Source organism: Haliotis rubra, unplaced genomic scaffold, assembly GCF_003918875.1.
Source record: "Haliotis rubra isolate DU_JTF1 unplaced genomic scaffold, ASM391887v1 Scf91, whole genome shotgun sequence".
Taxonomy (NCBI): domain Eukaryota; kingdom Metazoa; phylum Mollusca; class Gastropoda; order Lepetellida; family Haliotidae; genus Haliotis; species Haliotis rubra.
In genome coordinates, this window is record NW_025767646.1 from 348595 (window position 1) to 371951 (window position 23357).

Genomic DNA, 23357 nt, shown 5'->3' on the forward strand with positions numbered 1-23357 from the left:
CTTGGAAACATAAATACATTATCTACAAATACGTTGGTCTTGATGCCAATACTATGTACACATGTGCATATACACGTATCTCGCTGTCATCTACATGCATCGTAAAATTATGTTGTATTAAGTCGAACAAAGGGCGTACATTTTGGCACTGATGTCCTCTTAGTTAAACCAGGCATTCCATTCTGTCAGTGCTCATTAATAGCAACGTGTTTATAATTGGTCGTAATTAAAACAATATTTTAATGTTGCCCTGACCTCGAGTCTTGAAACGATAACTTTCTTACTTTTTGGGGTATAATGTTATCAAGATTCCTTGACGCTTGAACCAGAGAGCCTGTGAGTGTATGTGTTCGAGGGTTTTGGCACGTGTGAATATCACGCGCGCTCATTCGTCTGCGCATGCGTCTGTTTGCGGTTCGTCAGACCAGCGCGTAGTCTCTGATAATATAGTACTTTCATAAAACGAAATAACTCTAAAAGGAGTTCCAGTGAGATGGGAGAATTAGAACCTGAAATAAAATCTGGACTCGCTTCATATCGTGTTTTGTTGCTCATCATATATATATGATTTATTATAATCTTGTTTATGTAGTTTATAGAATATTATCACTGTTTCTGCATGGAACGTTTGCGCAATAAATATCTTATCTTATCTTACAGGGTTTTTACAAAAAGATTTGGGGAAAATACTACGGTATAGGAATCTCTGTTCTTGGTTTTAGCTGGCGCGTTGTCTGTCGTTAATCCGTCCCTTGCATGCCTCTCCGTGAACTTTGGAGTGATTGAGTGAGTGAAGGAACAAATACTTAAAAAGGATCAGTGAAGATCCGGGTTAGAATTGATCTTCAGCAACACCTATGCTTGTCGTAAGAGGCGACTAACGAGATCGGGTGGTCAGGCTCGCTGACATGGTCGACACATGTCATCACATCCCAATTGCGTGGATCTATACTCATAATATTGATCACTGGATTCCCTGATCCAGTCTCGATTATTTGTAGACCGCCACCATGTAGATGGAATTTTGCGAAGTGGAGCGTTACACAACACGCAAGCAACTTAACAAGGATGTCTGTTCTTAACAGTGACTACCTTTGACGCTTTTGCAAAAACGGGTCTTTTCTATCTTCGTCACCCGTGAGGATCCGGGTTAGAATTGGTCTTCAGCGACCCACTCATGTCGTAAGTGGCGACAAACGGAATCGGGAGGTCAAGACTCACTGGCTTGGTTGACACATGCCATCGTATCCCAATTGCGTAGATCAATGCTCATGATATTGATCACTGGATCGTGTTGTCCAGACTCGATTATTTATAGCTGAAATATTGCTGAATACGGCGTTAAGCAACAAGCAAAGCAACTTAAGAAGGATGTCTGTACCCAAGAGTGACCATTATTGACACTCTTGCGAAAAATATCTTCTATCTTCGTCACCCGTGAAGATCCGGGTTATAATCGGTCTTCAGCAACCCACGCTTGTCGTAAGAGGCGACTATCGGGACCTGGGCCTCCTTTCACAAAGCACTAAGGTGATCGTAAGTCACTAAGGTAACCTTAGTGCAATGTTAAAGAATGGCAGTTAAGGTTAACCTTACTAAAGGTTGCTTCGTGAAAGGAACCCCAGGTGGTCAGGGTCGCTGAGTTGGTTGACACATGTCATCGGTTCCCAATTGCGCAGATCGATGCCCATGCTGTTGATAACTGGATTGTCTGGTTCAGTCTAGATTATTTACAGACCGCCACCATATAGCTGGAATATTGCTGAGTGTGGCGTTAAACAACAACAAACAACTAAACAAGGATGTCTGTACCCAACAGTGACCTTTGATGACTCTCTGAAACAGGATCTTTTGTCGTCTTCTATGTAACCAAAATGCGGCGTTTCTCCACACGATTTTTGTGTACCATCACGATGTTCTTAACGACTATAACACCGACAGCATCAGCCTTTTCAACACAACCAAGCCACAATACATAGCAAATTTACAGACCAACTCTCCCTTCTCGATGGTTAAAAATACCACCAAAAGCCAACAGTCTGCCCGCTTTAAATGTAACTAGTGAGCAACAGTGCCTTGATGTTATTTTCAAATATCTTTTTTTAATGTTTGTTTTTACTCGACACATATCCTCATTGTCATTTTTATGTCTTCTTAGCATTTGATTCTTTCAAAACAGCTTCTTGAACATAATACGGTTTGTGAGAGACTATTGCATGACAACTGGGTTTCGAGGTATGCCTGATTCCGGAAGAATTAATGCTCTTACATCTTCGAGAATAGCTCTTTTGCACTCAAGAGTAATCAAAGTAAGATTGCATTTTCTGATCCGTCAGAGACGATTTTATTTCCTGTAATTCTATATCTGACTGTGCTGGTCTGGATATAGGAAAGATGATCGCTAGAAAGTGTGTCACCAAGCTGTTTATGCTTCCCGTTGTCATGACAACAAGAACTTTCTGAGGCAATAACGGAGGTATATTTTTGTATGTGTTATGAGTTAGGAAATATAGATGTATGTGCATGCATGTATAAAACTCGAGGTATCTCAGTCTTTCAGGAATAAAGTGAGACGATTCGAAATTCGACACATTAATCTTCAGTCGGATTTGATATCGGTGTAACTGATATTCGAGATATCAGTTGTTGTGATACCTTGTACTGTATTTACACTGAAATAAACATCATTCCAACTTGTTATTGTAATAATTCTCCTGATTCTACTCTCGACGTTAGCACCTAATACATCGATACAACCAGATTTTCGAGATAAATAGATATGGAAATATTTGGCTAATCGCAGTGCAAACCGTATTTTATTTCGAATTAACAGGGATAGATCTGCAGTAAAGTGGAGCTAGGAGCAAAGTTACCCGATTATCAGACCCCGGTTCGATTCCGACTTAGGTACAAGGAGACCTTATCTCAGCCCCTCTTCTGGTCTCTCATATTGCGTTGCTGCTAAAAGCGACCTCGGATCACATTTAATTATATAAATGGCTGAGAAAATAAATGAATAAGTGAAAGTAGTCATGGTCCCTGTTCATTCGATCATCACCAAGTTTGTTTCCTAAAAAAGGCGATTGTTAAAACCATGAGAGAAACATATTAAGACTCGAATCGCTTGCACAAGAGTGAGGATAATTATTGCTGGATTGACAGGTCAACTTGTTGGTTTTATGTTTCCAAAATGTGTTGAAATAACACATTTAAAGAAAAATCGCTGAAGGTAAAGTTGAATCTAGAAATAACGTCATCACGTTTCTCTTTGAATTCTTGTAGCACTTGTAGGCTAGAATTTCCCAGGGTGCCCCCTTACCAGCGAGGCATCATGGGTAATTTGCCACATGCCCGTGGTGCCTGGAAGGTCGATTCAATTAGAGCTCTTCTTGTAGAGATTAAGAGAAGAAGTCAGAGAGTATAGACTAAAATAGATATCGGAAGGAAGACTTTTTTCTTAGATTCTTTTATTTCTTTTACATCAATGGTTAACTTGGATTCGAGAGAACACGGTCACTGAAATCAGCATGACCGGTCTTAGTTGTGATTGGAAAATATAGAACGAAAGCCGATGCCTTAATCTTCTTATTTTATTTGGCTTCTTGTAAGTCAATTAATGCATTATCAATAACCTAGTTTCACTGGCTTCGTATTAAAGGGTATATGCATTATCAATAAACTGAACCTATTAACAACCAAAGTCAATAGCCTAGGTTCTGAGTGTATAAAAACACAGTCTGAATAATATTCAAGGTTATGTGTTTATTATTGTTTACTGTTTTTAAACATACTTGTGACAAATAGAAATGGATTTGTTTTCTTTGTGTTGTGTATCATCACATGTGGGAGAGGTTTTACTCAGCGTTGAAACTCCAAGGTGAGGTGCAGAACTTGTCTTGAAGAATCGAAGTCGGATTAACTGTGTGAAGGCCAAACACATTCACAACAAGGCCATCCAAAATGTCTGATTTGAGTGTCATCGAATCCAGAGAAAGAATGACATAGAGTAAATCATTTTTGAAGTACTAAGAAAAGCCACGAGAAGTACACTTTGACAATTTCTACCATAAATTGGAGGAAAGGTAAAAGACTTTCCAAATACTGACTTGCTTTGCCCAGGTGTATAACTCACCTGAATAAATCAAACGATTAGGATTTGTTTTAATCTGTACTAGAGACCCTGAAACATATATATAAATTACAGTACATGCAATTCTATAACACTTGGCAAGTCTAAATTACTTTTATCTTACTAAGATATTTTAAGAACATTTTTCTGTTCATTTCAGAGACGAGATGCAAGTCTAGTGTTCTTGACAGTTGACCAGTTGACCGAAACGGAATCTTACCACTTCATGCAGGGGTTAATATTATCTGGAGAACTAAATAAACTCTACACTACACATGTTACTCAACACATTTGTTGTTAATTTGTGATATTTATATTTCGTGACAATACCGTGACTAAAATGTCACTTTAATAGTTTTAATGTGTCACTCTATCTAAGATTCGATCAAATTGTACACCCAACGCCATGGCTGTGGACATTAGCTATTGGTAGGGTGCGTATTTAAACAGTAAACGAGGATCACTGTTGTACATTTTCCCCATATTTTAATATATGCACACACTTAGAAGAGAAGTTGACTTAAATTTGGAAGGGAGAAAGGACACATTTTGTTTTATTTGATTTGCAACAAATAAATTTGTTATATCTGAGTGTATCATAATTAATAACTGTTCATACAACGTAACTAGCACTGTCCACAGAAGTCCGTCTCCCAGACCCGGAGAATAAATTAAATAGGAGTCCTGATTTGGCATTACCTCAGCTCTCAGAATGTCAGTCCATGCTAATGATATTACCTGTCTTCACGTCACTAAAACAGGTGGATGACGTCACGAAAACGTGTGGATGTAATTTGTACATTTGACCATTTCTCGTCACCAGTTGTGTACATTGCCATTTCTTGTTGAAGACCATTGTATGTAAAGGAATAGCTGACGTTGCAGAAATACATGTAAATCAAGGTCTTCTCTTAAGTGGTATATTTACTAACATCTTCGACATTTTGACGTCATATTTCAGACAAGATGACGTGTTGCACGAGGCTTACCTTCCGATTATGATTTGTTAGAAAAGTAACATACATGTATATACGAACAGAGATATATATTTACACTCAGTTTAAATAGCTGCCGTTTAGATTTAATTCTAATAAGTAAATAGGTTCTTCTGGAGCTGCTTGCACAACACTTTTACTGTTTAAATTGTTTGATTCCGACCGTCTTTTAGCAGTTGACGATCTGTTAAAGAATCATGTAGTGGGTTCCAGTATAAGCAACTGTCGGTATCATGTCTGTCGAAGGCGATGCCACACAAGAAACATCAAACTAAAATCTTATAGGCTTAAAAGCTGAATTAAAAAAGAGATATGTTATAATTTCCTCTGGCAATGCTTATAGTAAACTGAATGTACTGTTTAATTTGAAAACATATACGTTCATTTGAAAACATTACCATTTACTGAGAAATTATTTTTATTAGGGTGCCAGTTTTCGTCATTTTAGAGTGTAGATTGTATGCAGTTGTGGAAGATTGTGAAGTATTGACATTCTTGTACAAAATATCTCGCTGTATTCTGTCCACCATATTTTATATTTGCAGATTTAAGAATCGTTTAATGAGTCATATTTATCTAATGCATCCAATAACAGCCAAAACTGACACGTGATTTGAATAACATTAAGTAATTCGTTCAGTATGTTTTCCTTAAAGCAGAAAAATTACAGGAAATTATTGGCAGAACTCATAATTCGCTTTTCGTGTTTTCGGTTCCCAAATTGCATTTTTGATTAATTGTACGAGCGACCTAAACCTTTGCTTGTGTGTGGCTGAGTGTTTTAGTGCGGAGTGATACACGATAAAGTGTCAGAATCACTGCGCGCCAGTGCTTATTGAGAACATATAACGGTAAACCGCCGGATATTGGTGTTAGCTGCCGCTGAACACAAGGTTAATTTACCGTTATTTGGCTGTTCACAAACTGGCAAAAATCGCAGCAATTCGCTGATGAAATATCGCTGGCGTGTTTAGGAGAAAAACCCGTCACAGTAAAATACCGTCTTTGCATTTCAGAATCAATAAAGACTAGCCACTTGGCATCGTCTCGCTGAGAATCACTCCAATTGTCGAGAATTGACGACGTTGATTTCCAATAACATTAATCCGTTTTTCGGCTGTTATGTCCATATTTCAGAAATGGAAAGGTATTATGCTCCGAATCATCGCCTTAACCCTTGTACCTTAAAAAATATGACAGCCATACAATACTAAAGATTCATTTCGCTATATGAATTCGAACAGATAAACATCTTTATAAAATCCATTTTCGTTTTTGAGAAAATGTAACGGAAAGAAAATAGTTGTATTTTAGATAAATGTTTATGTTTTCAACCGGAAATGAGGCTATACAGCCAGCACATGGACGTATGAATGGAGCGACGTCGATAAGAAACGCGTAATCTCCCAAGCATAGAGATAAACAGTATTGTTTTACACATGCCTAAAAATATCCAACCAGAACCGTTTAAGATACGTTTAGTTTAGTCTTGAAACAGGAATTAGAATGCGCACAACGTGAGTCTAGCGTGTTGTGGCGCGCTCTGGGGTCTGACAGATCGCATGAAGGAATACACGCTCTTCAAAACAGATGTTATGATTGAATTAGGGGAACTATTTCATAAGAAAACGAAGTGGGTGATGTTCTCATTTGAAAATACATTTTCGAGTATTTATTGAAAGGGTTATTGAATAACAGGGCTACTAGACATGTGAAACTAAATGAATGTTATTCAGGGTTTTTAAAAAAATGAAGCTACAATTTAGTCGAATTTCACGCACGTAGTAAATTTAAATTTTAACGAAGTATTATTATGCAATGAGTTTAAAAGAGGATTCTGTTGGCAAAATTGAAAAATGTCAGCTGAAGTGATATAGTATAATCTGACCATATCAGAAAAGTATAATTTCACTCATCATTTAGTGTTTAATCACAAAAAGGTGAGTTATACATTTTTGTTTGTAAATTATTTTTCATTTATCGATAACTTTAAAAGAGATTCACACTCAATAAACAGATGCCAAATTTTCGTATTGAACGATGTATTATCACCCATAATTCTCAACACCAATATTATTTAAATTTGAAAGCTAGCTCGGATAGCCAGCAACGACTGGCACCCATCCATCATGGGAAAATGTATACATTTCCAATTATCAGCTTTCAATCACAACACATGGAGTTTTAATTAAAGTCTTTCACGTGGTGAGCCAGAAAGCAGAAATCGATGTTCTAAGTTAAATCAAACAAAAGAGAGAGACGCTGGTTCCAAGTTTGGTAAAATTCCTGGTTTTGTTCATTCCTGGGAGGGGAATCCAAGTCTTCAAGAGGTTCAAGACACCACTCGTCACGGACCAGTGTAATCGATAGATCGATATCTATTCAATATTGGCCTCTGTCTAGACACTGGTCGACTCACGCAGGGGGAAAGGGGGATTCAAGAGAGGGACTCTATGGGGGGGTATCATGCCACAGTTTCAATACATGGGCTTGTTTTACGAAAGTGAGCACTGAAAACCAATGTGATTCTAATGGACACATTCCTTACCATACCTTACAGTATGATAGTTCCAATGACAGGTTCTCTGACGAGATGAAGCTACAGGGGATGGCTTTGGTTTATGCTAAGTCACAAATGGGACTGGTCAGTAATTGGTCAGCAGACTAGTCATGTCCGACTGAGCGGTCCTTAAAGAGGCGCGTGGAACCCTCTTGAGACGGAATCAAATGTTATGTTCTACATTGATGGTTGTGTTCTACAGGATATAGGTGCCACAGAATCACTTCCAGGAAGACCCTTGTCTTTAACACATAAAGAACCATCTCCTTGGTTCATTCATGAAATTTAATTTGTTTTTGAAGAATTACACGACAAATGACAAGACTGGCTCTTCTAGATACAGAAATATCTCCTTGATAACTTAATTTGTTATACGATACCTAAGTGTAATGTCTATTACATGTAACCAACACTCCCGAGACAATACTCCTGAGAGTATTTTCACACATTTTCTTAAATAATGTATCCGCCATTTTCTCTGTTATCCAATAAATATTCCTGTAATATAGTTTCATAATTATATATTTATTTTGGGGACAGGTTTGTTGTTAATTTCTAACACCTAACCAAATTAACATTAAACCGACATCAAAATTATTCAGGATACTAATGTTTACGGTCACTAATTAAATCATGATACATGTATATGAGAACTATAGTGGAGCTGACAATAAACTTTATAAAACTATAGAGACACTTAGTAGTTTTTGATACACATCGCAAGAAAACCAATCTCGCTAATGAGATCTGTCAAACAACTTATAACGGAATAGAACTTGTAATCTGTTTGAATATGATGCCTGTCGAACACAAAATCTTAATATACTGTTTAAACGCAATGTCAACAAATATAAAATATTTTTAAAACATTCTAACCAAAGACATTTTCGTTCAGTGAAATCTACTGCAGATCCCATAGCTTAAGAACGTGCTTCAGAAAAAAGACTATCCTAAAAAGAAACCGGAAAATAAACGTACACATTTATACTGTGGTTAAAGATTATATAATATTTGCACTGATCTTTTGCCTATCAAATACAGGCGTGTCACAAATCGTACCAAATACGGTAGTATTATGAATAGATTTTACAATAACAATGTTTACAGATTCGGAGTGTTTTCTCAGCAACGCGATCCGTGCGTTGTACAAGACATGACATAGCCTTTTGATAAACTGATCCATTTTTGTATTGCGAGGTCTCGACGAGCGATGGAAAGGAAATGATGCTCCGACATTTAAAGTGTTAATTTCAAAGCCCGGGGTTGTATATTACATATATCTCTATTTCACAACGTTTCCCTTTGGAATCCTTTGTTTGCAAACATGCTCTATGTTGACATTATATGGGAAATAAATCCTGTATTATAAATAATATTTACTGATATTTATCATATAAAATAAATATTTTGTTAACGTACAACCCCTGGTCGCACTATAAAGATCAGATTTAAATGTTAAAGTTCATAATTAAGACGATTTCAAAGGAGGAATATAATAATGACACTTGAATCAGTAGTAACATCATAGACTTTATATTTTTGCCAAAATTGACTCAAATTTGACATAATTGATTATCCTATGATAACCATGCACTAATTTTACTTTAGAACTTACTCCAACAAATAACCAGATGTTTCTAACGAAGGTGTTAATCATTCTGTGAATATTACTATACTTTCAAGAGGTCTTGTAATTGTAATAGACATTGTGATGACTATTGACAGCCTTTTAATACCGACTTCAGTCCCAAGTTCTCTTAAGGGTTTGTCGTCCACCATAGTTCCTATGTAAACACAATTCAGTATTAAATATTAAACCTTTAGCAAATATGAACCACAATGAGTAATATTTCCTCCTCATTTCCATTAAATACGTGGACAGCGAGGCCGTCCTGAGACACGCTCCTTCATAATACAAGCTGGGGAAACACATGAGAATATTTCAAACGTTATATTGCAGGAAGCCTTCTTAACACGTGTTTTGAACATAAATCTGTTTAAATGGTCTAGATGATGACATTCCGGAAATCTTTGAATCTTGTCGGACCAAAAAGACCTTGGGCCATTATCCATTAAAACCGTTTCACAGAGATATTGGAATAGAATGCCTCTTGAAGCTGATGTTTGTTAGGAAGAGGAAAAGAATACTAAAGCACGCCTTATGTTATTCTTCTCAAGATTTGTGAAAGGTAATTGAATATTAAGTCAGACATGGCGATTTGCAGCGATTGAATTAATTCAATCTTTATCCGTCTCAGACATTGGAATACAACTTTTGGAATTTTCTCATGTGTTTTTTCCCGAAACGCGTCCAGATGTTGTAGCATGAACTTTGACAGTGTTTCAAGCTCGGGTGAATTGAGAGTGACGCCGGTTTTGTAAACCAGTCTAAAACGTGATGTGTCTAACAACAAATTTTGTGACTATTCATTAAATTTTGTTTTCCTTGTGTCACCCGGTAGCTGGGACATTCACCTTTTCAAGGCGATTAAACCTCCCAGAAGACGCCAAAGAAACATAACGGTCTTTCCACAATGAACATTTCGAAAAACAACGACGAGTAATTTTAGGTGTAATCAAATTTGTTTCACTCTCAATTTTCTCCGGTCGTGTTTTGCCTGCGATTTGACCTAATAACTTGGTCCCCCTTTTATACGGGTTCAGGCGAGGCATGGAACACTGCGAGAAGTTCGATTTTTTTTTTACACGAGGCATTGTCCCCTTGTGAAAGGCCCCAGCCACTGTGGGTTATACCCCCGGGCGTAAAAAAGCAAAAAGAAAAAGGAACGACACTTTAACATGTATGTAGGGCTGTCTTTTCTACAAATTGCAATTACTAGTACATCAGGTCGTACAAACAGCAGCTAGAACCCGTATGCGGAAGTTCCACGAAGATTATAGAATCTTTTTTTTCGAAGGAATGGCGGCCTGCCGTTCCTCCAACGCTTTGCCAGATCAAACAAAAACACCGTTGATCAAACACAGTTCGGATCAATTCAGTTCCACTTTTGGTAGCACTGCTGGCAATTATTCTCGTTGTTGCAGGATCCATTTGCACTCTTACATATTCTCGTTGTGGAAAAATATGTACAAAAATTACATTTCACTTTGTATATTGCCTTTAAAACGTCCATTACAGAATTGTCACAATTGAACGCTGCACAAATTGGACGCATCAACGTTGAAAGCATCCTCAGAGGATCGCAGAAGCCAGCTGGCTAACGCCCAATTCACAATATCTATATGTACAATGCACCTTAAACATTAACACAAAAACTGAAAGGTCTCTGAGGTCCATATTTCCTCGTAATGAACAGTTGTCTTCAGGGAAACAGTCTCGGTTGGAAACAAGAAACCTAGTGATAGTCAGAATCGAGGTTTCTGCATTCGTCATAAAACATCATAGTTTTGAGACAATACAAATTTCTCATAATCTTAGTGAGAATTTCAAAACAAATGTTCAAAATATCCTTTAGTATAAATATTAGTTTCATAACAGTTCCACATACAAGTACTAGATGAACCATATAAAGTTGTTCAGTAATAAATAAACAAAATATCCTCACAACATACGTAAAATACACTTTCTGAGTATTTTAGAAAATAAATAGCTCAGAATTAGCTCTAGTTTTCTTGATTTCCCGAGTAGTTTCTTTAAGTATTCTGAGCATTTCACGTCACACACAGCTTCTGCACCAACGGTCAAAACAGTGTCCCGGAAGTCCGTGTTTCTAATCTCAGTACGCCTCAAGTCTCCCCAAGTCACACGTGACTTAGAGGTTGGGGTTTTGCACCCTGGTAGGACGGGTTGGTATATTTTGTCATCATTCTACTCGGATGACTATAAGAATGTTTGTGGCACAGTTTCCCATGGAATAAATTTCTCCAAGAGTCCACGGTTTTTCCAGTCCAAATCCAGAATCCGGACGTGATTCCCACAACAAGACACATAAAATATTTCAACATAAATACACTATAGTCCGGCCTCGACCCAGGGGACTCTTTGCCGCAGGGGGGACAGGCCCATGTCCGCTCCCAAGCCTGACGCAAATGCTGTTCGTAAAAGTAACAGGCGATCACAATGGTGGCGGGCACAGTGTACAACACTGAGAACACCCCAATTCGAATCATCAGGCGTTCGAGTTTATCAGTCTTCCCTCTTCCCTGTTGCTTAATAACGTTTCTGATCCTAAACAACGAAACGAATCCGGCGAGAAGGAACGAGGTTCCGATGATAAGGTACACAAATAATGGTGCTAGAACAAATCCTCTGAGATTCTCGATATTTTGTCCCCCAACGTAACATATTCCTGCAACAGGGTCCCCGTCCACAGACGACATCGCCAACACGGCGATGCTTTTCACCGACGGAATGAGCCAGGCGGCGAGATGGAAATATTGGGAGTAACTGGCAATCGCTTCTTGTCCCCATTTGAGGCCTGCTGCCAGGAACCACGTGAAAGACAGTATGACCCACCAAATTGACGATGCCATGCCGAAAAAGTATATCAGTAAGAACACAACTGTGCAAACGGCGGGCCCTGTTGTTTCATAGCGGATCATATCATTGTCACATGCCACCTGTTCGTGGCCGACGATCAGGCGAATAATGTATCCAACACTTACCATGAAATAGCACGCACTTAGGAAGATGATGGGCCTCTCTGGGTATTTGAATCTCTGCATGTCTATGAAAAAGGTACTCACTGTCATCGAGGTGGATATGCAGCAAAGAATTGACCACAAACCGATCCAGAATGTCGCAAAAGTTCTTTCGTCTTGGGTGAAGTAAGGACTGTAACAGTTAACAGCGCAGTTTGGAATTCCGCCTGTAGATATGCGATTGTAATAGCCGTTTGAATCTTCTATTATTTTCACAAGAGGTTCACGACATTGACAAGTGCAGTCCCTTTCCGTGGACCTTGTTGGGGCCCCGGGGAGGGGCTGAACCCCCGCTTCTCTTGGGAGGCTGGGATTGAACAAGGACCCGTCGGTAGGTTTACCTGTCGAGCCACCGTCCCTGGGTGGAGCTTGTGTTTGAGTGTCGGTTGTGTTTACATCCATACATAAATGATCCTTGTCGCCGTATTCAGGTAGATTTTCACAATTCATTCTCTCAGGCCAGGCAAAACCATACTGTCTCATTAGAGGCGCGCATCCTTTCTTGGCTCTCTCACAGACCGATCGACAGGCAGGGAGATGTTTCTTGTAATTTGTCATACAGATCGGCGCATACATCGAACACAGAAAAAACTTCAAGTCAGCCGAGCACTGAATTTCCACAAGAGGCCAAAATTGATGAACCTCAAGTCCTGCCTCTTCTTGGGTCTCATGGTTGAACTGGTTGGGCATGTAGGTATTATTGTACCCGATACTCTTGCACATGGGTATTGTGATTTCCTGACATTTCCTGGGTTGATCTGTCCCCTGGGCACAAGGGAGGGACAGGAGAAGGGGGAGAAGCCCCGTGATGACGAGCCAGAGGAAGGGGGGTCCTCCGTCACTGCCCATGCTGAGCTATAACTTGGATACTCTCTCACTTGGAATAAGTAATGCTTGTTCAATACGCGCAGGCTAACACATTTTTCGTCGTCTGCTGCCACAAAAACAAACGTGCTCTGCTCATGCTAGTGAATTATTCCAGTGAATGCATATCGGTTGTCCTTCTGTTGTGATTAACTCCGGTCAGTTCTGTCAGAACTATAAGTCCAAATCTTCTTATCCTTACAGAACACCGAGCATGCCTTTGACACGCAGCGTGCTTTCAGGTAGACGAGTAAACGAATCTCTACAAACAGGTGAAAAGTATTCCACAAGACGATATCCCACCGTGGGAGAGCAGACGACTGCCTTGATGTTTGGGCACATCCAAATTTTACCTCCGAACTAGCATCTATCAGTCGTCATGGCTCTCGCCCTCGACTGCCACTTTCACAGCTCATTAGACACTCTGACAAATGACGTCACCTGTCAGTCACGCGAGCGTAATCCAATCAGATTCCGGGGAGGCTTGAGCAAATTGGTGGGGCGGGGCGAAGGCGGGCTCTGGTTACAGCGGCGTTGAGGCGCTTCTCTGAGCGGGCTCTGAAAATAAAGACAGGACTATGTGAGAATAGCGAAGTCTCGGCCGGGACACTGTTTGTGTACAGAGCCACGAATAAGTAGTATAAAAATGACACTACATGCGAGTTACAACACTGCCGCTTCGTCAACGCAAGGGAGTTCATTAATAGACATTTTCGTGTTGGGCGACTGGCTTGCTCAAATAATAGTTTAGTCGAATAAAGGACCGCTCAATGGCCTGGTGAAGTTCTATAGTCGACGCTATTCATACGTGTGTTCCCCACTAAAGATTTCTATTGTGGACGACTCGATAAAGAAGACTTTTTATTCGACACGGTAGCACGCTGTTACGGGTAGAATGGGACACAGTTGAAGCGCCTAATCGGTACGCGACGAAATGTACCCTTTTGTGCACAGCCTGCCATGTCTATGAAAGAATGATCTGACAAAGTCACCATGATATTTGTGGAAAGAGCGCCCGGTGAAAGAGGTTTACAACACTTTCAATGGGCTACATCGCCTTGGAATACACACACACGCTAGAGGTCCGCACAAATTTTGCCCAACGACGATTTGGAGTAAAGCGAATTCAGTCCCTCTGTGTCGATCATGCACCCCTTTTGTTCAAACCACACCGTTCTCGGGGTCTGACGTTAAACGTGTTTAGTTAGGGTAGAAAACAAAATAATCTAACCGAAGAAGGTTTTATTAAGCTTTTCCCGACCTAAGGACCAAACCGAACCGTGCACATATACAGAGAGCATGTCCCGAGTTATAACTCGGTGATGTGATACAGGGACTTAAATCAAATGAAAAGTCATCGTCAAACACGGTAACCTGTTATAGGCAAAGCTACCAGTTGTCATATTAGGGAGACATTTATGGCAATGTATTAATTGAGGTTGTACGTGATCATTTTGACAGTTTCCTCGAGGTCGGCGGGTGTACATACAGTCCAATATGGACTATAAAGCGAACCGTTTGAAAAGCTGGTTTTGAAAGTAGCTGATTTTAATATCACATAGCGAAGAGTGTTTTAGATCAGTAATGTTAAAATTCATAACTTTTAATTACATTATTTGATTTTATTTACCAAGAGTGCGCGATGGTGTTACATTTCCTACGGTCTGAACTATCCAGGGGTTCCGTTGGGATCGGGTAACTTGTTAGCACAAGGGGTCCGTGTACTTTGCTTGGGTTGACTCACAGAGCAACTTTAAGCACACATACACCTGATGTCCTGGGGGCTTTAGTAAGAATTCGAAAAATACCCGGACTCAACAAGAAAGAGATTGTTCATTAGGGCCAATCATTAATATTGAAATGTGTAGCGTTCGCGCCAAAACTGTCTCTTATATAGAAAGTGATTTAATAATTTCAAATTTGATATGTATTAATTGGAATAAAATATTTGAATAAACTTATATATTCTTTATTCCGTCAAATTAAATAGTCAGAAATGAGCGATATGAAAAAGAATATTCTTCTTGTTATTGTTAAATCAAGTATATTCTTAACCGAACTACCTCAAACATTGTGACTGCATGCTTACCAAAAATGAAATAACACAGTGGGTTAAAAATAAAAATAGAATCAAACAAACTATGTCTTTTCCTAAAATGTTAAATATTTATAGCTAAATTTGTGATGATGAAATAGTGGAAATCAAAAATACATAACTTACATGCTAAGACTTGGTACTGATTGCTTGTTGCGAGATCGTTGGATTTATACCAAAACAGATTAAGAATTTGCGTGTCAGGTACCCCGACTACTTATCAATGTCAAAACACAAAGAAACGGCACTCCAGGTCATGAATTCCCGTCAACCCATCACAAAATATGAATTGGTTAGCTGAAAAGAAATCGGATTGCTTTGTCGGGATTGAACTGCTCGTGTTATCATTTAAGTTGAATAACTAGTCATGTCCATATTTTGACTTAATCTCTCCTTGGCATTAGCTTGGATAACGGGAGATAATCCCATGATGTAAGACCAGTGAATTAGACCCCCATTGTATTGGCTTGACAGGAACACAAAGGGAAGGAAGATATTTCACACATAAGTCTTGGACGATCTACACCAGACCACGCTCATTAACACATCCTTGTTCGTATCAGAAAGGGCTAATGAGATCTCACTTTTACTGTCAACCACGCTGGGACGCTGAGAACTGTAGTCAAATTTTCACAACTTTCTTCGATGGCCGTGAAACGACTTAAACACGCTGACAAAATGAGTTTGGGGGGACGCGAGAAGTTTCCACGAGGATTACATGCTGAGAGACCATGAGTTGTTTTGACAACTTCGCATCTCTGATAAATATTCGTCAAATTTTGCTAATTACATACACAGGGGGTCCAATATGTTGTCATGTGTGAACTTGCCCTAAACCAAAACATTTTGAGTAGATATAAACCCACATCCTCTTCCCTCAAAACGCAAGCTGGGAGGGGGTTTACAGTATCAGACAATTCGCAACTTTCCCCGATTCTAATCGGACTCGCACAGCGGTCTCGTTACTTCCATTTTGTTACGCCGCTATCTCAAAGCTCCCTACAGCGTTATGAGATTTTGATTGGATAAAGACTAATGGACATGATCATGTGACCAAACGATAAGTTCCCGCTGATAAATGGAGGGCTAGAAACACTTAAAAGTTTCCCCAAACAACTAATGTCGCTCAGATTTACAGCTCGCAACTAAATAAACAACACTTACGGTTCCTCCAAATATCCAAATATCTTAAAATTGTCTCGCCCGATTATGAGGAAGAATAATAAATACCATTCGTTACCATTTGTGAATTGTTCGAGACTCTTATATATGAACTCAGTTCGGAAGACAACACACTTTTGTAATGGTATAAAAATATGTTTGTTTGGGGTTTTGAAATCTTTATGATTAGAGTCCATTGTGAAGACTGCCATCCGATAGCATGTTCTTTCGAAGTATGTTTGTATAATGTGCGTGACCCGTTCCAATTCAACAAAAATCACAAACACAAAAAAATCCTCCTAAACCCGATTATGATAAAAATGGCAGCAGTCGTAAATCAACTCCATGTCCAATGTCAGAAAAATCAATGGCGACAAAATTGAATGACTTCTAATTTAAGGATATTATTCTCAAAAATTCTAAAACCCAGCTTACTATAAGAGTAAACAAACAAGCACGGACAATACATCTTAATGTGACCTTGATCCAAATATTTACATTGAAACAACACATAATCGCCTCTCAAAACTCGGCACACGCCCGTGTCGCTACGCGGAGTTCCTGTCGACTCCCTACAGCGCATGCGTAATGCCCTCTTGACCCCTGGAGATTAAATAGTTACTTCCCGACAATGTTGCAGCCCTTATTAGTGATGTAATAATAGTAGTTGATCAAACACATGCTCATTAGGTAATCATTTAGGCTGGCCATGTTGACCGAGGCCTTATAAGTCAGCGACCCTCAGCAAGCGCCAAATGGCCTATTCATTAGGCGTCGACACCTGGACCGACATTGTCACCATACTTAACTTTCATATCGGACCACCAAGCTGATGAACAACGAACAAAACATCCATTTCAGAAACATCTAGGTGTGATGGGTCCTTTGTCAAAGACAAATAGTGGTCGATTTTGGAATATATATATTTTTATAAAATAATACCTACACTTAAGGGAATACATGCGCATGATCTGCTCAAATAAACTAGCAACATACAGACAGGTAATGCATGATCTCAAGTTAACACCATATCTTCTCAACCGTAAGAGAAGGGAGAAGAAAATACCGTGTACATTTCACGAAACGAGGTAACTATTAACTTCAACTGGAGCTTGATTGGCGTCGACACCTGTGAATAATAATAATAATAGGCCATTTATATAGCGCCTTTCCACGTGAATCAAAACCTCTGGCCAGCATGCACCTCGGTAGACGATTCGAAGCACTAAGTCATAGTATAAAACATATACAAGAACAAACGACACTATGTAAAATATCACTTAACGAAGTTACCTAAATTAATTACTCAGACGACAATTGACTGTTCCACTGTAATTTCTCCAAAATTGATATCCCCTCAATCAATATCTTTTGTTTTCATATCTACAGTTTAAACCAATAAATAATGACACTTCATGATTTCATAACCTAAATTCGTGACTTACTTTGCTACAGTGCAATCAATGTATGCATATTTCATGTGGTTGTGTATATGTCAGTTGTAGCTTTGTTGTACGTTGCATCTGTTCTTTAAAGGAATGTGTTGTAATAAATATTATCATATCTTTCATATTATTTCCATACAACCCATATGAAAATGATCAACATTTAATGATAAGAAGAATAATAATATACAAATACATCATGTATCACAAATAGCGAATAAACCTAATTGTAGAAGTATTAGCCTTTCAAATATTAAATTATTCGAATATTAAAATAATATTAAACATATTATTCACGTTTCATAACTGATATGTTGTCACGATATGGCTGAAATATTGCCGATGTGACGTTAAATATTAACTCACTCACTCATAACTGATATGAATCCTTATTCGACCACATTTTACACGGTCCCTGCTTTTCTACGCGTCGCGCACAACTACCCGAGAAACATACTTGAAATGCTTATCTCAGCGTGTTCTAATAGGGGAAATCGTGTCAAAGATTAACAATAACGATGGCCAGAGTGTCATAATCCCATCTCACATGGTGTCACGCCAGTGATTATATTTACAATCCCGAACACGTAAATACAGATCGTGCCAGTCAGACGCATAATTAGATGCCTTGTTTAAAAACCATCTCCAAGAACACAAGCGCTGAGCACGTGCACTAATATTCACACATTTTCATAGAATGTTTGACTTGTAAATATGGCATTTTGACTTGAGAGGGCCCATCTGGTTTGGGAGATAGCACTTTACGGTCAGAGGAGGGATCTAACACGCCGTAATATGTTTGAACATTATGTCAAAATATTATTTCGCTTACGCCTAAAGTTAATAAACCAACAGCGGAATTTGTACTGGAAGTATTCCCTGTCGGATTAGCGTGTCAAAAATGCGTGACGTTTTTCGTTTTAATTTTTCATAAAAATGCACATAAATGCAGTTTTTATTTCATTTATTAACATAGATCCTGACCCAAGTGACTGGTACGTGGCATGTTCATAATTACAAACATGTATAGCACGTCTAGCATTAAGAAACAATAACTTTTCACACAATCTTTAAAATGTCCATTGACATATGCGTTACAAAATACCTAATACGTTTAAAGAAAATAACGCATTAACAAAGTATAAACACAATCTAATCCATTTGATATTGTGAAAATACCACGGTGTATATCCAAACCACATGCACTGTTTTCAATGATTCCAATATCAAATTTAAACAGGCACGTATCTCCCAACCCTTTAGGAAATACAACTGATTCAAAATTATTGCAATAGTTTCATCAATAATCGGAAATAAAATGACGTTTGTTCAACGAAACATTAAATATACAGAATAAAACAGTGTACATTGACACAGTCTACTCACCATTCAGCGAATTCAGCAGTAATGTAACTAATATCTACCCAGTATCAAGTATTCGGGAATAATCTTCAAGAATGTCACACCAACAACATTGTCAATCTGTCGCCTCTTATAGCTGCGCTAAAAGTACATAGTCAGTCTATTAATTCGATGACGAGGGACTGAATGGCGACGCACACTGTAGCGAAACCACGTCCTTAGATCTATACAGGTGAATCTTATCTGGGGTTGTTCTAACTACTTGCGGACAGTGGACAGTTGACAGCTTGGTCAAGGTGATAACGGTGTTATGCAATGCTGGACATGGAGTGACCGGTGAGTGGACAGCGCAATGGGGGTCTGTGCTCCTGGATGGGCTGGGGATGTTGGGTAGGGAGGAGATGGATGGGGGGGTTGAGAAAATGGGTAGGTGGGAAGGAGGGTGGTTGTAAATTGAAAGGTTGACTGGGGATGGTTTGCAGCTGAGAAATAAATTATAAAATCGGCAATAGTTCCAACATATCGGAGAAAAGAATGAGAGACAGATAAAGGGAGAAAACCTTAAAAAATGAATGGGACAGAAAGATGAAGAAAGGAAAGGATGGATAGGAAAGAAGGGTGAAATGGGCAAGGGAGAAATAAAAGAGACAATTGAGAAAGAAATACGGAACGGTGGCTGATGGATGACCAAGAAACATGAATACTGACTGACTGACTGAGTTTGGTTTTACGCCGCTTTTAGCAATATTCCAGCAACATCACGGCGGGGGACACCAGAAATGGGCTTCACACATTGTGCCCATGTGGGGATTCGAACCCGGGTCTTCGGCGTGACGAGCCAACGCTTTAACCATTAGGCTACCCCACCGCCCCAGAAACATGAATAAGGTGAGAGACTAAGAAAAAGAAAGTTTAGAGAAGAGAGAGAGAGAAGGATGAAACGAGAACATGAATGGAGAATAAGAGGGGTGAAAGGGGAAACGGTGATTATAAGAGGAAATTGAGAGAGAACAGTAAAGTAGCCGAAGGATAAGCAAGAACTATGACGGAGAGAAGGATAAGACGAGGATACAAAGAAAGTTGAGGTTGAACATAGGGGAAGAATAGAGGAAGGATGAAGAGACTAAGCCCAGAGAGTACTGTGGCGATTATCATGTGAGGTGACTGTTATCATGTGAGACGTAGCGAATGGTCAGATCGGTATGTAAGATAGGCTCTGTTTGTAACACTTTGTACAAAACAACAGATAAAGTTTAGTAACCATGCCCCAAACATTGGATGGTGGGCGATGTCGTGGTAGAAGTAAGAAGAGAACATAAGGCATATTCCTGACAACATCCATAAATAAGTACAGACCATCTTCTGATTTAATATCAAATCATATGTCCATATTAACTATACCAGAAATAACATATCAAATTCATATCCACACGGAGGCCACCAAATTACAACGCCTGCACGCAAGGCTCGTGTTACGTGCCAACATATGTGGCTCACATATAGCATCGGCGATCGATACCGGATTCGTAACTTCATCTCATCGCCGTCAGCTCATCTTAACAGGTATTGCTCATATGAAAGGAAACTCAGCATCAGCTGATGCTCTGATGACGGAGATGTCGTGTGGCGTTACTGGGGCATTGAGGGTCCATTGGGTGGGGCTGGGGAGTGGGTAGCATCGGGGTGGGTTTGCTGGGGCCCTGATACCGATTCGACCTTCTAACGAAAGTGGAACTGGCATTCAGGTTTATTAAAGGGGAGCTACTCTTTAGCAAACTGGCAGTCCAGGCAAGTTCGATACAAGTCATTAGAATAGTATTCTGTCTTCTAACACTGTTGTTACAGCGTTTGTCAATAAAACGGTAAATGATTGAATTGGTTACAGTGTAGAGATAAATCATCTTTTTCACACTTGGTACATGTTATTGAAGTGGCATTGGCCACTGAAACGTAGTCCTCCTTTAACCTTGGTCTACCATATAACAGAACAGTTTCATGTGTATAAGAGCAAACATGATTTGATGGAACACTTGCTTAAAGATCCAAAGTGAGTTTTGTAAGTAGATGATAAGATAACAGATAAAATATTTATTGCACAAACGTTCCATACAGAAACAGTGACAATATTCTATAAACTACATAAACAAGATATATAATGAATCACATATATATGATGGCAGACTGAGTTTGGTTTTACGCCGCTTTTAGCAATATTCCAGCAACATCACGGCGGGGGACACCAGAAATGGGCTTCACACATTGTACCCATGTGGTATATATGATGAGCAACAAAACAATTAATAATACAAATGTGTACAATAATAATAATGGCCTAGGACAATCAGATCTTCTATATGTGTTTAAAGTTGTACATGTGGTAGCAAATAATTTATATACTATTTGGATCATTATTTCTAAAAAGGAGGTTAAATTTCAGTGGTAGTAAGTCTGAGAAAGTTATTAATTGTAGAGGAAAGGGAGTTAAATAAGGACTTTCTTGCATCTGAATATTTAGTGCAACACATGAAATGGTGTTCTTCATCCTCAAGGACAGAGCATTTATCACACAGACGGTCCTCCAAAGGTGTAGGTGGTCTTGTTCTCCTACCCAGTTCAATTTTTAGTCTGTGATAACTCAGTCTTAGTTTTGTGAAGTGGAGATGTGAGGAGAAAGTAAGCAATAAATTGCCGTGAAAAGATTGTATATACCCATGATTGATGTTGACTAAATGAGGAGATACAAGAAATGGGTACACGATGACAATGTGTTTTATCAAAGTTATGTTTCGGACATTAAGTTCTGCAGTGTTTTGGTGACTGTTTTCAGTCTACAGTAACGTACTAGTAAAGTTTGTACTTTGGGGGTTGATATCAACAGTATATTTTCCCCTTGCAGTTTGTATTGAGTCCAGAGATGTATTTGTGTAAAAAGAAGGAAACGATTTTGATGTGATTTCACAAACATTTGAAATAATTAACATTATATACTTACAGAAATAACTTTTGAAATATGACACATCGCAAAAAATCCCTCTTTTCACGATAATGTTGAAACATTTATGAAATCTAAATACAAATATATTATCTCGATCTGACAAAACAATTACAATATTCTTCACAACGTGTTGTTCATTCGGATCATGAATAACAACCGTTATTTCAACATTTACTACAGAAAAACTAAGTTTCTCTTAAAGGCATTGATGTCACATTGATGAAATGTCAGTAACAATACGTTATCACGATCTCGATATGCCTTTCTGAATATGATCATCACAACGCTTTGTTCCTTCGCACCATGAGTGACAACCGTTATTTCTACATTAACTACTCCACAAAAGATTGTTTCTCTTAAAGTTAATGATGAAACAGATGAAATCTCTACACAGATATATTATCTCCATCTTACATGTACGACATTCCTTTCTAAATGTGATCTTCGCAATGTGATGTCCATTCGCTCCATGAGTGACCACCGTTATTTCAACATTCAGTACTCCGTCAGAAACAACAAAAGAAGTAACCAAATACTGTTATAACAACAAACAAACAACACCGCGACAACATTGCATAACGGGTCTCATCTGGTCGTCTCGCCTTCCTAATCATCACAATATTCCACAACAACAAGGTGTATAACTCCAATTAGTACTGATAAGCAGAGATAGATGAACGATTGATGTTCAGGCCCTGTTTACATCGATTACATACTAGCATAACAACTATGTAATCTTCCTACTGCTACCGGGCTAGCGGATTGTGTTCGTGGTTGGCAGGTGCGATATTTTGAGAAATCAGATCTGGTGGCGTGACGTAATGAGTATGACATCAATTGTGTTGAGTGAGTGAGTTGGGTTTTACGCCGCTTTTAGCAATATTTCAGCAATATCACGGCGGGGGGATGCCAGGACTGGGCTTCAAACATTGTACGCATGTGGGGAATCGAACCCGGGCCTGCGGCGTGATGAACGAACGCTTTAAGCGTATCTGCTTAATGTGGGAGGGAATCCCGAAGTGATAAGGTCTCAGAACCCATGAGCATGTTTTTGGTGCTGACAATTCTGGAAATATTAATTCCGATAAA

At 39.0% G+C, this 23357-nt stretch overlaps 1 protein-coding gene across 5 annotated transcripts in view; it reads right to left on the reverse strand.

Annotated features, from left to right (window-relative positions):
• Window positions 1-11111: 11111 nt before the first annotated feature.
• The window catches only part of LOC124264131 (frizzled-5-like), a 242491-nt gene continuing 230245 nt past the window's right edge, over window positions 11112-23357 (reverse strand). For all 5 annotated transcript variants that reach the window (XM_046698851.1, XM_046698853.1, XM_046698856.1 and 2 more), the window contains one exon: window positions 11112-13768. In XM_046698851.1, the coding sequence (XP_046554807.1) occupies window positions 11447-13195 (1749 nt within the window). In that variant the 5' untranslated portion in view covers window positions 13196-13768 and the 3' untranslated portion in view covers window positions 11112-11446. The remainder of the gene's footprint in view (window positions 13769-23357) is intronic.